The sequence below is a fragment of the Lipotes vexillifer genome, unplaced genomic scaffold (assembly GCF_000442215.2).
Source record: "Lipotes vexillifer unplaced genomic scaffold, Lipotes_vexillifer_v1.1 scaffold505, whole genome shotgun sequence".
Lineage (NCBI taxonomy): Eukaryota > Metazoa > Chordata > Mammalia > Artiodactyla > Lipotidae > Lipotes > Lipotes vexillifer.
In genome coordinates, this window is record NW_006785581.1 from 1,977,241 (window position 1) to 1,994,476 (window position 17,236).

The following is a 17,236-nucleotide window of genomic DNA, read 5'->3' on the forward strand; positions in this document are numbered from 1 at the left end:
AGGGTTCACTAGGAAGCAAACTCTGAGATGGAGACTGGCATGCAGGAAGTTTGTTAGGGAGTGCTGTAGGGATGAACATATATGGGGGAAGGGAAAGATACAGGATTGGGCAGAGGGCGGATTTAGCTCATCTCAGTGAGTTCTCTGAACCTGGGATAGTCCTTTACACTTACCTTGAGTTGGGGTAAAGGAGAACCAGCCTCCATTGAAGGTCGTCCTCAGGACGGCAGTGTAACTAAGGGTAAGGCAGCTCGATTCAGTCAAGGACAGTTTTCCTAAAAGGCTAAGAGCTGAAGATCATTAGCAGGCGGTACTTCAGGCAGCTGGGGGAATAAATTCTTCAGCTGTGAGGAGAGATCTGGGCAGTACATTTCAACTGTCTACATCCGTCTTACTGTCCTCACTTCTGTCCTTAATAGCTGAGGTTCCTTGGCATCTCATTATCATCAGCTCTTTTTTTTGCAACCTCAGTTCCCTTATTTCTCTTTTTACCCATCCTGTTTGTTTAAAAACTCATCTCTGGGTGCACCTAACTTTCCAAGTACCCTGCCCCTACCCCAGATATTTGGATGAGACAGGAAAAAAACAAATGGCCATGCTGACTGCTCTCACTTAATATTTATGGCCACAAATCACACATGCCTCTGCAGCCACCTAGTATACTCTCTAGTAAATTCTCTTTCCTTCTCTCCAAAATGATTATTTTATAACTTGTCCCCTTTCCTTAAACATCCAATACCTCCTTCCTCTCCTAGTTCTCTTTCTTCTTGTTTCACTGAGGAAATAAAAAAACAAGTAAAGGAGAACGACTTCATCTTTCCACCACCCAATATGCCAACTTATCTCCACCTCTTCCCTTATCTCTTGTTTTCATTCTTGTTGTAAAGATGACTGGCTCCATCTGTGGACTGGAACACAACTCCTCTTGCCTCCCCAGGACTTGGCTTCTGCAAAGATCTGTTCTCTCTTCTATATCGTCAAGTTTCTTCACTAGTGTTGAATCATTCCCAGTGGCGTATAAACTCACTGTGATCTTTTCCATCACGAGAGAGTCTTTAAACAAGACTGCCTTTCAACATTCAGTCTCCCTAGAGCTACTGCTTCAGTTTTTCTTCTCTTGATGACAGAATATCTCGAAAAGTTTGCCTTGTTTCTCTGTCTCCTTCATCTTTCATTCTTTCTTTAACTGACTCCAGTCAGGCTTTGCCAGCCACTTTCCCCAAACTACTCTTACCATGCCAAGGGCAGCGGTGAACTTCTTGCCAAATCCAATGGTTAATTCTCTTTCTATCTTATTCACCTTTCTCAGCATCACGTGACAAAACTGACCATTACTCCTTTCTTGAAACATTTTTCTTCTTGACTTTCATGATACCCATTCTTCTGTAAAGCAAAATTTCTTTTTATGGCCGAGTAATATTCCATTGTATATATGTGCCACATCTTCTTTATCCATTCATCTGTTGATGGACACTTAGGTTGCTTCCATGTCCTGGCTATTGTAAATAGAGCTGCAATGAACATTGTGGTACATGTCTCTTTTTGAATTATGGTTTTCTCAGGGTACATGCCCAGTACTGGGATTGCTGGGTCGTATGGGAGTTCTATTTGTAGTTTTTTAAGGAACCTCCATACTGTTCTCCATAGTGGCTGAACCAATTCACATTCCCACCAGCAGTGCAAGAGTGTTCCCTTCTCTCCACACCCTCTCCAGCATTTATTGTTTCTAGATTTTTTTCGATGATGGCCATTGGAAACTGTGTCCCCTGCATCGGCAGGCGGACTCTCAACCACTGCGCCACCAGGGAAGCCCTATTTTTAGTTTTTTAAGGAATCTCCATACTGTTCTCCATAGTGGCTGTATCAATTTACATTCCCACCAACAGTGCAAGAGAGTTCCCTTTTCTCCACACCCTCTCCAGCATTTATTGTTTGTAGATTTTTTGGTGATGGCCATTCTGACCAGTGTGAGGTGATACGTCATTGTAGTTTTGATTTGCATTTCTCTAATAATTCGTGATGTTGAGCATCCTTTCATGTATTTGTTGGTAATCTGATATATTCTTTGGAGAAATGTCTATTTAGGTCTTCTGCCCATTTTTGGATTGGGTTGTTTGTTTTTTTGATATTGAGCTGCATGAGCTGCTTTGTATATTTTGGAGATTAATCCTTTGTCAGTTGGTTCGTTTGCAAATATTTTCTCCCATTCTGAGGGTTGTCTTTTCATCTTGTTTATGGTTTCCTTTGCTGTGCAAAAGTTTTTAAGTTTCATTAGGTCCCATTTGTTTATTTTTGTTTTCATTTCCATTTCTCTAGGAGGTGGGTCCAAAAGGATCTTGCTGTGATTTATGTCATAGAGTGTTCTGCCTATGTTTTCCTCTAAGAGTTTGATAGTGTCTGGCCTTTCATTTAGGTCTTGAATCCATTTTGATTTTATTGTTGTGTATGGTGTTAGGGAGTGTTCTAATGTCGTTCTTTTACAGGTAGCTGTCCAGTTTTCTCAGCACCACTTATTGAAGAGGCTGTCTTTTCTCCATTGTATATTCTTGCCTCCTTTATCAAAGATAAGGTGACCATATGTATGTGGGTTTATCTCTGGGCTTTCTATCCTGTTCCATTGATCTATATTTCTGTTTTTGTGCCAATACCATACTGTCTTGATGACTGTAGCTTTGTAGTATAGTCTGAAGTCTGGGCGCCTGATTCCTTCAGCTCCGTTTTTCTTTCTCAAGATTGCTTTGGCTATTCGGGGTCTTTTGTGTTTCCATAGAAATTGTAAAAATTTTTGTTGTAGTTCTGTGAAAAATGCCATTGGTAGTTTGATAGGGATTGCATTGAATCTGTAGGTTGCTGTAAAGCCATTTTTGAAAACATAAATTCCAGAAAATACTAAACTCTTTACTTAAGGTTGTAGGTTATCTTAATTCTTACCATGAACTTTTTATGAGAAAGCAGGTGGTGCCCTGATCTCCATTCCAAAGAGAAAAGATCTTTTTTGTTAAATCAGCCCATTATTCTTTGACATGGGATGCATCTCCAGGTTAAGGGGTGAAAGACATTAGTTTGCATTAGACAGTAGCTGCAGTCTGTATTCACAGTACAACGTGGGAGAAAGTGGCTACACCATCATTTTGTAATAGATGGATTAAAGCATGTCTTAGTAAGAGAAACAAGCAGAGAGGGGCTTGATTCCCTTTATCTCTCTGATAAAAGCAACACCATGTACAGTGGACACCTAATAAATATTCATTGGTATCAATGCCTGGACACAGAACTCCTTGATTTTGGACATTTAAAACAAGCATCTTTCTTGCTTAGAGATTAAGAATAACATATTCAGTCTTCATACTTAGGTTCTTCACTGTTGTGTCCCACCATGCATCTTTCTAGAAATATTTTCAGTTTAAGATGGGATCTTCTGCATCAGCTGAATTTGCACTTAAGCTTTTGTGTTTAACGCATCTTGCTTTTTCTCTTGGCTTCAATGGGCATTCGCTTTTTCTAATTTCATTATAAGATGATTACATTCCGGTTCAACCATTTGACTAACCGTGATATTGCTTCTTTTCTTTCTCCTTCAGATATTGATGAGTGTGCGGCTAAGATGCATTACTGTCATGCCAACACTGTGTGTGTCAACTTGCCTGGGTTATATCGCTGTGACTGTGTCCCAGGATACATTCGTGTGGATGACTTCTCTTGTACCGGTGAGCATTAAGAAGCAATGTTGCTTTTCTGATTCATTCCTTCTCTGTGCCATTACATTTAGCCCTAAGTACACTAAGTACTATTTTTAACTAACTAGTTCTTCTCTTGCATTATCTTATCATCAACTTTTTAGGAGTCAGGTGATAATAAGAGGAATTTTGTCTGCCTAATTTATTTCCACTCCCAGTATTTCTGTCTCTGTGTGTGTGCGTGTGTGCATGGGTATATGATTTGAAATTGAAGACCCAGTTGCCTGTGGTAACACTGAAGGACTTAGAGAGAGACATCAGTTCCAAAATGAGAAAAGTATCAAACTGTTTTCCTTCCATCAAGATGAAATGTGTTTTTATGTGAGAAAATGTACTTTGTTATTGTTGGGAAAGACAAGAGGTTAAATTTAAAGCAGGAGCGAGAGTATCTGGTGGGCACGGACTGGGTATATGGGAGCCAGTGAAGACTTCTCACTGGCATATGCTTATTGTCAGTTTTGTTCCTCTTCTCCCCTTTATCCCTGGGCTGTCAGTACAGAACTGGAGCTCCATGGATTGTGGTCACTGCCTCTGTGTGAGCAGTGCTGGCTCGGTGGTCATTTGGTTTGGGGTTCCATTATCATTCAAATCGCGAACACCGAGACAGGAACAGTAAATTGGTTAAGGGTGGTAGAAGATTCTGAGTCTTTCTTCTCTTGGATGAAATGTCATTAAATGCCCAATCTGTAACCTATCAGGAAGGGGCTCCCTGAATACAAGATTTCGGTCATGCTGTGTATTTCTCTGACTCTTGGCATCTTTCTCTTTGTCCTAATGACTGGTATATAAAAAATGATTTCTTTTTAAATTAATTAATTTATTTTAATTTATTTTAAAATTTTTAAATTTATTTTCACTCACAGTGGAATTCCACTCTTTTCTTAATATGTTTTATTTTATTTTAATTTTTTTTAAATTTATTTATTTCTTTATTTATGGCTGCGTTGGGTCCTCATTGCTGCACGCCGGCTTGCTTTTAGTTGTGGCGAGCGGGGGCTACTCTTCGTTGCGGTGTGTGGGCTTCTCATTGCAGTGGCTCCTCTTGTTATGGAGCATGGGCTCTAGGCGTGGGGGCTTCAGTAGTTGTGGCACGTGGGCTCAGTAGTTGTGGCACACAGGCTTAGTTGCTCCGCGGTATATGGGATCTTCCTGGGCTCGAACCCGTGTCCCCTGCATTGGCAGGTGGATTCTTAACCACTGCGCCACCAGGGAAGCCCCAGTATATTTTATTTTGAATGGCCTTTTCAGAGATGTAAAAAGTTATAAAAGTTTGAGAAGCATGTTTGTATGTCCATATACCTTTGCCATTGATTGTTGTGTATTTTTACATTACTGTTCTTTGGCTAAAGGATTTCAGATTGATGCAAGATTCTGACTCCTGCAGTAGACCAAATATTGTTTACCTGTCTTTTCCGTATTATTACAAAATTCCCAGAGAAAAAAGAGACTTCATAAACATTATGCTGTGATCCAAACATTTTAAGGGGGCAAAACTCTTTTGGACCTGTAAACAAATACAGTCTAAAAATCTGTGATATTACAGATGAGTCTTGTTCTGTTCTCAGTGGTCTGTCCAGGTCCTGACTTATGTTAACCCTAACATGAGGCAAAGGCAGTGGATCATCTCCCAACACAGAGGCACCATATCATGCAACTCAGACCTGATTAAGGCACTGCTGGGTGGAAAGGCCTTGTTGAAATTATATCAGAATACGTAGCACCTCTGCTCTTATTTTCTTCACTGAAGGAGGAAGTCAAGAGCTGGTGCTTGCTGAAAGCCTCTTAAGGACAGGTGCTCTGCCTGGTAGTTTGTACAGTATATATGCGACCAGATGGAAAACGTAGTATTTTAAGAACTAGCTCCAGAGTTACTTTTAGAAAGAGAAATGTGTTGTTTGGAGTAAAAGGCAAGTGTATGAGTATCAGTGGGTACACCATCCAAAAAAAGAGTAAGTAGTTCTGCAGGGGAACTTTTTGTTTTGTTTGCGCATGTATTTTGTCTGAGAGAGAATAGAAAAGTTAAAACAAAAGAGAGAAATAAAAGAGGGAGGAGAGAGGAACCAGCCAGAGAGCAGAAGGCTGGGTGCTGTGGAGGACAGGGGTCAACGGAAAACTGCTCAGTGAAAGGATGGCTGAAAGGACTTTTAAGGGTAGGAATATTTAGTATGAGAGGTTTTGTTGTGGTGGTTTTGCTGTATAGTATGCAGGGCGAGTCTTCCTCATGACCCTCCAACTTTCAGCAAAATCTGCCACCTTGAAGACTGGGTGAGACCCTCCCCATTCTGACCCCAATGAATGCAGGTTAACATGAGGGCCAGTGAGGGAAATGGTACATGTGTGTATAGGATATCGTGACCTCAGAGGCAGAGGTAACCATTCCGATCCTTTCCCTGCCACCCAGAGTACATTTATACAGACATGAATGCAACAATCACAGTCACCACGGCCTCCTGTCAGGAGTGTCAGAAATCTCAGTGAGGGCTTTTGGACTTCCCCCATAGGTCATAGAATTGGGGATAAGGTATTTTTCTTAAAAAAAAAACCTTCCATTGATCCCAGATGTCTTCTTATATACTGCCCATTTTTCTGCTTCTGTTCATAGCAAACGTCTTAATTGCATCGTCAGGGGTTACTGCCTTCCTTACATGTACTTACCTCACACACCCTCTGCATCCACTCCCACTAAGTCTTCCAGATGCACCATTCGACAGAGGGTACATTTATCAAGGTCAACCATGAGCTCCATTTTGTTCAGTCTAATCTTCTAATCTCTTGTGACCTCTCAGCAGCATTTAGCAAAGCTGACTACATCTTCCTTTTTTAAGCACATTATTTTATTCACTTCTGAGACAGTGTATTCCCTGATTTTCCTTCTATGTCACCGGTCACACGTGCCCAGTGTCCCTAGCTATTCTTCCTCTGCTGATATCTTGAAGGTTACAGTACTGGAGAGCCCTGCCCTGGACCTTTTTCTCTTGTTCATCCATATCGTCTTTTCAGACGCCTCCATTCAGTATTATGACATTACAGCATCTCTATGTTAATAACTCCTAAATTTCTATCCAGTTCCAGTCTTTCTCCTGAGCTTCTGAATCATATATTCAACTTGACATCTACACATAGGTATTGAATAGGCATTTCATATTAACATGTATGAGACATAACTCTGGATTTCCTTCCACCTCTGCAAACCTCCTCTTCCAACTTTCTGCATCTCAGCAAATGAAAGCACCATCTATCTAGTTTTTCAGGGCAGGAAGCTACGGGTGATACTTGATTGCTTTCCTTCTCTTGTCCCTCCACTTTCAGTCTGTACATCAGACTTGTTGAATCTACCCTCCACACCCTGTCCTAAGTCCGTCCACTTCATCCATTTCCGTCCATATCCTCTACTACCAAACTACCAGACTTCCTCAGCGGTTACCGTTCTGGACCTGCTGTCCCAGGCTTGCTCTACTGTAACTCTCTATTCACAGAGTGATGAGGGCAAACTTTTAAAACCAGGACTTTCTAAAGATCTCGTGTAGTTTTCCGTTTCTCAGAAGATCAAATTAATTCTCCTTATTTTGATTTAAAACCCTATGTGGCTTTTTTCCTTTCTGCCTCTCTGACTTTATCTTGTACCATTTCCATCCTTGTCCTTTAGGAGGTGGCCGCCCAAACTTTTGACTTTGTTTTTTTTTTATTCAACAGGCTTGTTCTGCCTTAGGACAGTTCTACCTTGGCTACTTAGAATATAGCCCGGCACAGGGCAGTGCTCAATAAGTATTGAATGAGGGAATGAATAAAGCTCCTTGACCCTGGGCTAATTGTTTACTTCTCTAAATCTCACTTATAAAACATTGCTCATATCTGTTGTACCTATAGGTTACTGTGAACATCAAATAATATGTGTGAAAACATTTATCATGGCCCTTGTATCAGTCAGGTTAGGATGTTCTGCAGTAACAACCTCAAATATGGGTGACTTAAAATAATCAGGTTTTGTTTGTTGCTCATGTATTTCACTGGTCAACAGGAGTGGTGCTCTGCTTATCATAATGCCTTTGGGATATAAGCTGATGGAATAGTCACCATTGTGAACATTGCTAGTCACCAAGACAGGGAAAAGAGAGCCTAGAGCATCTTGTGTCAGCCAAAATATAGTCTAACCAAATCCCTTTGACGTACAACTCCTTGACTAACTGTAACTAGTTACCAGTCCTCAACCAACTACCAGGAGGAGAGGAAAGGCCTTCCTACCATGTACCTAGGTTTGATAATTAGACGTATTTGGTGATTGGTGCTAATAAATACCACAGCAAATGATACAGTAGATTCTTAACAAATTTTGTGTCCATTGACATGAAGAGCTGTTGATTAAAGTAACCTTATTTTTTAGTCGCCGTTCACAATGTGATGGGGAATGTAGTCTCAAAAAATAATGATATTAAACACATTGTACTAAGTGCTATGATGGAAGTTCAAGCGAAACGCAATAAGAAAAGGGTGTTTGATTGTCAGGATGGAGCATTTGGAATGTTTTTGCAAGCCAAGAGGAGCTATTGGAGTTTACCAAGGCATGTTAGCGTGCATGTAAAGTAGAAATTTGGGAATAGAGATGAGACGTGAATGGGAATATGGAATATTGATGGGAATGAGGAGAGGTAAGAGACAAGCATCCTCCCTGATGGTCATTTCTCCTCTAGACCAGATTCAAGGTCCTCCATTAGACATTTCCATAGTAAGCTGGAACTCTGACATTCTACCTTGGTGTCCTGAAAAATATAAGCCTGTCAGGCCACATGTACTCTTTACAAGATAAGCAGGTCCACACCTTTAATTTCTGTCATTTCTTTATTGGCAAAGAAGACTTCTTCCCCCAAGTGGTTAGTAGTCTGTGTAATAAATGAGGTATATAACAGATATCTGCCACTGTAAGATGTCTTTTCAGATGCTTCGTTTCCAGAAGAAATTTGCTAGGAGAAATTGACAGGCCTGAAGACATCCTTTTGTCTGCCATGAGTTCCTGACATGGCATTTCTCAGTATTGACATTCTTATTTCCAAAGATCATTCTAGTCTCTGTCCCAAATCAGTTAGTATCTGCTGCCACTGTTCAGCTGGTTTTCAAAGTACACTGGGCCATTTTCTTCTCTCCTTCTTTTTTTAGTTTGTCATTTACTCTGGTGCTAACATTTTAGAAGTTAGTAGTCATATAGAAAATCTCCGTTCAACCAAAAATGAGTGAGCCTGGAATTAAAGAAGACATATGAGCTTTGGTGGTACATTGATTTATTGAATGACTGATTCACTCATTCATTCACTCACTCACTCATTCATTTATTCATTTATGTGTCCAATATACAATTAGTGTCTGTCATGAGTGTTAGGAAATATGGCCAAAGCCATTAGTGACAAATGACCTGTTTGCCCAGGAATTTCATGGTTAGTGAGGCAAGATCTTCAGCTGAGAAGACTCAAATGTGCATTCACCATCAAAAATGTTCCAAGTTTACCAAATCAATCCCTCTTTAAAGTCTTAGTGGGGTTTAGTTAAGTACTGGGTATTTCACATCCTGTAGTGTTGGCCCTTGACAAGTTCCAGAGAAGGATCCCCCAAAATGCCTTTCCCAGGTCTATGCTGTAACAACAGTTCTTTGAGAAAGTCTGCACCAGAGACAGCAGATGCCAAGCATGATGCTGGAGAGGAAAGACAATATATCAAACAGAAAAGAAATGTTACCTCTTTCCTACTTTTTTTCTGGTTAAAAAGTGAAAAAGTCATATCTCACGGGATATTAAAAGTTCTGAGGATTCAACATTGAAAATAATTATCTAGAATTTTAAAATGTGCTATAACTTAATCATTACTGTGATGGCTGGGGTTCCCTGACATAACCGTGTAATTTGTATGAGGCTCCATGCTTTTTTCTAGGAACGTTTCTGTTGGTGAAATCGAAAACATTGGGCCTTTGCCACTGGGGGAGTTTTGGGCCTTGGAATTTGTGTGTGATTCGAAATCACTTTCTGTTCTGTAAGAGATCCCTGAGTTGCCCTTTTTTATGAATTTTGAAGCTGGAGGAGTATTGAAAATTGAGGTTGGGGAGTCCTTTGCTCTTCCCTGGACCCTTTGATTTTCGAAATGGTCAACCTGCTTGATTTATTGGTCCCTGACTTTCATTTGTCCCCAGTTAAACTCCCTGTGTTTAGGTTGTTTGATAAGACATTACCTTTGAATACTCAGGAAGCTTTAAACGAGGATACTTGTGATTTACGATAAAAGCATGCAGCAATAAGACAGGTACTTGACAGTAATGGGTAAGCACCCATTTTTATGCCAAAAACTTTCCATAAAGGTAAGAAATAAAGGGAACAAGTGAGATAACAAATATCATATGTGATTTCCATTATCTTGCTAAGAGATTTTTTTATGTTTTTTGATATTGGCATGGAAGAGAGCTTGAAGGGAGTATGTATTTGAAATCAAGTAAGCTTAGTTAAAGTTAGATATAATAGTCTATTAATTTAATGGTTTAAATTAAGTACCACATAATGAAAGATGTGAGATAACAGTTTAAAAGATGTAAAAGAAATTTTACACTAGTTTTCTGGAAAATGTTTTTCTACTAAGGTCGAAGAAATACAGAACATTTCAAATATGAGATACCTGATATTTTCTCATTGAGCAGAGCCATATGAAATGGAGCTAAAGTAGAAAATCCTCCACCTTGATTGAGCACAGTAGTAAATTATGCATTGATTATCCTTACCTTTCAAGCACATAGTATGTGCTTGTTTTGGACACATTTGCTCTGGTATACTTTTGACTATCTGGCATCATAAAAGGTGCAAGTTCTAATTACTTGCCTCTCAGTCAAGAGGTGATACAGATATAAGAATAAAATTCCAGTCATGGACCTGTAGACTACTTTTACTTTAGTGGGAAATGCTCTGTCAAATGCTTTAGAATGCAAAACATTTTATTAAGGATAACAGACTACATTTATTGATATACTGAATAAGAAAAGTCAAAATAAGACTTGTACCTTTGGATATTTCAAAACCCAATTAACAACTCTGATGGTCTTTGGGGGCATTTGCCTTTTGTTTTGATTTGTTTGCCCGGTATATTCATTTTTTCTTCCCTTTATTTAGACAGACTTTGTCACCTTCCTCCCCCTCCAGAGGAGGGATGTGAAAGTACCAAAGTAGGATTCCAAAATTCTAACCCTTTAGGGCAGAGGGTCTCAACTCTCATCTCAGATTAGAATCACTTAGGACATGAATTTTAAAAAGTCGATACCTGGGATCTACCCCTTGAGGCTTTGATTTTCATTTGGTCTGGGGTTGGGACCTGGCTTCAGTGTTCTTGTTTAAACGTCCAAGTGATTCTAATATGCAGTCATGTTTGAGAGCTCTTGCCTTTGTAGAGCAGAGATGGTTAGAGTTTGGAGGGAATATTGGGGTGGGGTTGGAATCAGAGAGAGGAAGAATTGCCCTCTATATTGTAGACTAGAAAAGGATTCCTTTGAATGGGTGGTGGGTGACATGGTGGCAGAAGGTAATTAAAGCAGAGATTTGGATGGTTTCCGGAGGGAAGGGCTCTACCTCCAAGGTTGCCTTCTGGGATGTGTATAAGACTCTGGGGAGAGAAAGGCTGTGGGATGCTCTGTAGGTAGGGTCTCACGGGGAGGTCCCAAGTCTTCAATTGTGTCCTGACTGTTATGATGCCTCAAAGAGCCCTTAAAGATAAATGGGACATCTCCATGGTGACCTGTGTGTTCCACGGGCCAAGGACCAGACTGATGTCTCTCTGCGAGTGTCTTGATTACTTGGAATCTCCTAGAACCATGACACAGACAGATGAAAGCAAAGAATCCTTAAAATGACTGAGACATTTTCACTACCCCGCTAGTCCAGAAGAATAGGAGCTCAGAACCATTCATTAAGTTGAAATGAAGAAATTATAGAAAGCTACATTACTTGCACGTACAGATTTGTGACTGGGCTTCTCTGCCCATCACCTGTTTTCACAGGTACAAAACAAAACTAAACAAAACAAAACAAAACAAAGAAGTTAACAAAAGGAGAAAACAGGGAAAAATTAAGAGACCCCTCTAAACAGGGTTCATGGAGTGAAAATTAATAGAATATTTGGTTTTCCGGGCCAATTTTAGTTTTCCATATGTAGTCCTGGAAAAGCCAAAGACCAGAAACTTACTCCATTTAGCAACAGTAGTGTTAAAATAGTGCTAAGGTTTTTTAAAGCCAGGAAATATGTCTTAGGGAGGATATCAAAGGGCATATCCCTTGATATTTTAGGATGAAGGATTTGTCTGGTGTTTGGCTTCCTTGTTGGGTTTAACTGAGAGGTTTTTGTTTGTTTGTGTTTGGTTTTTCGGTTTTTGTTTTTTTATCAGCACATATTGTAAAGGATCTGAACCACATTAGCTGCTGCAGACCAACTAGAATAAATGATGGATCTTGCCCCCAGGGTGTTTGTGCACAGACCTCTTAAGAACTGTGTTGCCCTTGACTCAAATTCATCATAAAAGGCTTGTTAGTATTTCTGTACACTCCATTGTTGGAGTTGCGCATGCAGAATGACAATTAAGCTTTCACATAAAGGGGTTTGATTAAGGATACTTCAGCACTTACAACACTGTTGAGGCCAGCCTTGCAGCCCTGCTTGTATCCACATTTGAGTCGACACAATGAATGGGCATTTCTCTTTAATAACCCAGCAAGCTATCATGTATTCTTTATTTCCATCTTAAAGGTTTGGTAAAGCGTATATGTTTAGCTGTTTCCACACTTGTGTCTAAGATATAGTGAAGTATCTTTGGATTATGTTTCCTTTATGTAAGAGTATTGAAAATATACATTACTTATTCTTGAGCCAAATGAAAGCTATAAATTCTCATGGTTAAAATCTGGTGTATAAACTGGTGTATAAATTCAACTTGTTGCAAGCTTCGGCAGGGCCACCTTTTTACTTTGTAGATTAGAAAACCATTAAAGTTCTCTGCTTCTTCATCAAGATCCTCTGTACACCTTCACGGAGTTGTTGAAGGATAAAGTGAGACAGTGTAAGTACATCGGTTCAGATGATTTTAGCTTAAAGAATGATTTAAGAAAAACCCAACTCTACCGGCTTAAATGATAAATTTATTCTCTTATAACAAAACGTCTAGGACAGTGTTTCTAGAATTAGTTAATTCAGCTGCTCCACGACATCATCAGTGACATAGATTGTTTCTAACCTTTTACTTTGCTATTTTCATCGTGATAGTTTGCAACGTGATCTAACTCCCTTCCAGGTCTCAGAGTGGCTGAGGCAACCCCATGCATCATATCTCAGTTTAACAATGTCCCAAAGTCATAAGGGAAAAGAGGATTTCCTCTTTTCCTATTAGAGTCCTTTGTTAAGACCAAGGATAACTTTATCAGAAATCCATCCCTAGCAGATCCGTTTTCATGTCTCCTTGGCTAAAATTGTTTAATATGCCTATTAATAAATTATACCTTAGAAAAGCAAATAGAATTACCTAGAATCAAGATTTATCCCTGAGGTGGGGCAGGTCCCGGTTTCCTTTATAATACTTGGGTTGTATTGTCAAGGAAGGAGATGATATGTATGTATGTGTAGATCCATAATTGTCTAGGCAACTGACAGCATCTATAAGAGTCTATTCAAAGCCTTGAAAACTATTTCAAGCATAGGGGTAATTAAAAGAAATGCAATTAGATGCTTATACTAAATTTATGTATGTGCCTATCTCTGTGTAGATATATGGATAGATATTATATTTATTTACATATATGTCAACCACCCATTTTTGGAGATGGTTTAGGAAACAGGCACCTTTTCATACGTTGCTGGTAAGAATATAAATTGATACAAACATTCTTGAGGATAATTTGACAGGATGTATCAAAAGGCCTAGAAATATTTATTTACAGCAACTTATTCTAAAGAAACAATCAGTCACAGTTACATATGTGAGATTTTCATTGTGCCCATTTATTCCACTTATTATTTATAAGAAAAGAAACTAGAGGCAGCCTAAATATGAACTAATGAAAGTTTGATTGAATAAATTACAATATATTCATATATTGGAATACAATGAATTTTAAAATAATATTCAGAAGACTATTCAGTGTCAATGGAAAATTCTCATCATACAGTATGATGAAATTCTAACCAGTATGTATACTATTTTCCAATTTAAATAATAAATAAAAATTATCTACGGATATACATAAACACATAGAAATAGAGGCAGGGAATATTCCCCCAGATAAACAGGTATCCGAAAGTATCTGTGAATGGAAGATTATATGTGCTATCTTTTCTTTACACTTTATGTGTTTTCCACTTTTTTTCTGTGGAATGGAATACAGTGCAATGAACTGTATTACATTTTAGTTTTAGAAAAGTGTTATTAAAATATTAGAAAACAGAAAATGCTAGATAAAGATGACATTGAGTTTATTCCTCCAAAATCTCCTAAGTGTCATCCTACTAAATTAAATTTTTAAAAATGTTTATGACTTGGTTGTGCTAATGCCTTTCATCCTTAGTGGCATAGATTAGGAGTCTGAACTAAAGAGATTAAAAGCAATAGCTTTGCTTCATCAGGTTTCTGAGTAATTTGATTGGCCAATATGTCAGTTGAAGGGCACTTGCAATTATGATGCTGTTTTCCTCCTCTGAGGGTCCTAGAAGGTGATCTGATAGCCAGGTTCTACCTGCCCTGTTTTTCTTCAGCTCTTCTGGCAGGGTTTCCGGATTCAAGGCAGTTGGTCCAATTTTTTTTTTTTTTTCTTGACTGTAGCCAAGTCAAAGAGAGATATTGAGGGGAGACAGAAAAGTCCCAGGATTTTCATAGAAAAGCAACCACTGGATGAGAATCAGGCAACTTAGATTCTAGCTCTACCCTGGACACCAGCTCACTGAATGAATGCCACTGTCTCAACATTTTCCTTTGCACCTTGAAAGATTAAGGATTAATTAGCTCAGTAGTTTTCAGTCAGAGGAGCTGGGATTGCAAATAAGATTTCTTTTGAAAGAGTTCAGCTTATTCAAAAAAAGACGTAATCTTGCAAGCTACTACTTTTCTAATTCTGTGATTCTTTAAGATATGGTTCCTGACCTCTAGGAAATTATGGTCTCTTCGGGGGTCATACAATTTACATTTTAGGAGCATAATTTTATAAGGCATATAGGTGCTAAATTGTGAGGTGTGAGTGTAAATGATGTGGGAAAGAGCCCTGGTGCTGGGAGAAAGAAGGACATTAATTACTACATGGTAGACAGAATGTGTTTTCCACAGGGAGCTGTCTCAATGGGTTTGATTTTGATGTTGAGTGGGAGATGGCATAAGAGAAATAAGAAATAATAGGGTGAGTGGTGCTTTAGACGTAGATCCATCTCCATGTTTGTCAATCTACAGCAAACCTGGAGGTGTCCTGGGTTGAAGTGGGAAAAACAGAAGGCTCTGAATCAGACAGACCTGGGTTCCTGCCCCAACTCCAGGCATTTATTAGTAGTGTCAACTTGAATCAACTTTGGGGAAATGGACATACCTTTCTCCCGGACTCTTGTGAGGAGTAAATTAGATAATATTTCTAAAGTGGTTGGAAGAGAGCTCAGCACAGAGCAAATGTTCAACAAACATTATCTACTACCACCTCTGTTTTACAGGTGAGGAATCTTACTTGAGACACAGGGAGGTTAGAGAACACATAGCCACAGCCCTTGGGAGTGCTGGAGTAGGGGTAGATGGGAATGAAGGACTTCTACCTTCAGAGACTCAGATGCAACCTCCATCAGAGCTCTTTGGAAGATGCCTTTAAAATGCTAATGCAATATGGACCGCAGAGGCTCAGTCAACATTGGCCATTATTAGAATGACAGACAGAGCCTGGGACTTGGGTCCAAGAGAATCCTATTTAACCCACAGCTCTGCCCTTTATAAGCTTTGGGATATAGGTGTGATTCCTTAAGTGCCCTACGGCTCAGTTTGTAACCCCAAGAAAGCAGGTTGGGTTTTAATGTTTAAACACATGAAAAAGCCCAACCCAATGACTGACTCTGAGATGGTGCTCAATATTGAAGCACTAAGTCTTGATCAACAAATTTCCCTTTCTCTCTTCTTCTCACCAAGTGGCTCTAGAATCACTTCCAGGGACATCGAGGCTCTTTGAAGTACATCTGGAGAGCCCCTTGTCTTTAGAAGCTCAGTCTCTGTTGACAGTGTCCAGATTCTCTGGGAGCCTGCAATTAGATGCTTTCGGCTCATGCGTTAAGGAAATCAGCAAAAAGTAGATTCACAATGGTTTGTAACTAGCAAGGAATACATTCCTTTATTTAAAGAAAAATTTCACCTCTAGAGTCATTCGTTTTGTAAGTTCCTGTAGGTCAGAGCTTTGGAATATGTTCTATAAGCTCCCTTAAAACATTTATGTTTATTCCCTGAGAACAGAAGCCCCCTAAACTGTGAACACCTTTGGCATTTATCAGCTCTGCTGGCTGGCATCTGGTTAGTCCTTAGGGGCGACCATAGGACAAATTGCTTTCAGGACAAGGGTCAGAAGCTTGGTCTAGGTTGGACTCCAGGATGCGGTTTTGACAGTTGGGAAATGTCCTCAGAGGGAAATCATAGCATACAGAGAGATGTGTAAAGCCAACAGTGAGTTTGTCGTCCACCTGTTGAATACCCGATGCCTACATGGGTATTCTACATTGTAGAAATCACACTGCAGCTATCAATTACTATTTTAATTGTTTCTACTTATTTCATGAGCGTTGGCCAACTTAGTAAATTCCATAAAAATACAACTGTTCGTGGCTGCAAAATATCCTCTCTTCTGGATGCATTATTATAGTTTTTGCCACATTGACGAAGTATTAAGATCCAGTTGCTTCTCTGTCTTCATTTGGGTCTATCATGTACATGCATTTAGTCTTCCGTTATTACGATGGATGGTGATGGTTGTTTTTGCCTCAATTTGGATGAGGAGTGAGTGAGTCACAGAGCAAAACTCAGACCAGCCCCAAGCAGGAAATACACATACTTAGAGGTTCACGCAGTGCGAGGGATCAGGGTTTCTTAGGTGTTATTCATTAAGGGACATTTCTGGTGAAAGTATAGGACCCTAAAGAACTGTGTAGCATTAACACGTATCTTGGCGGTGTCAGGACCTTGCATAATTATTTTACATAAGAACACTTTGTAACTAGACAGGTGCTCCAGCGAGCCCCTGTCTTGTTTATGAGATGTGTTTTCCATATTTCTTATTGAGTTCTTTGTCCTTTAAAATTCAAAGAGTCGGGCTTCCCTGGTGGCGCAGTGCTTGAGAGTCCGCCTGCCGATGCAGGAGGCGCGGGTTCGTGCCCCGTTTCGGGAGGATCCCACGTGCCGCGGAGCGGCTGGGCCCGTGAGCCATGGCCGCTGAGCCTGCGCGTCAGGAGCCTGTGCTCCGCAAATGGGAGAGGCCACAGCAGTGAGA

The 17,236-nt window shown here is 39.7% G+C and overlaps 1 protein-coding gene across 3 annotated transcripts in view; it reads left to right on the forward strand.

Annotated features, from left to right (window-relative positions):
* The window catches only part of NELL1 (neural EGFL like 1), an 881,356-nt gene that overhangs the window by 406,413 nt on the left and 457,707 nt on the right, over positions 1–17,236 (forward strand). For all 3 annotated transcript variants that reach the window (XM_007457631.1, XM_007457632.1, XM_007457633.1), the window contains one exon: positions 3,582–3,707. In XM_007457631.1, the coding sequence (XP_007457693.1) occupies positions 3,582–3,707 (126 nt within the window). The remainder of the gene's footprint in view (positions 1–3,581; positions 3,708–17,236) is intronic.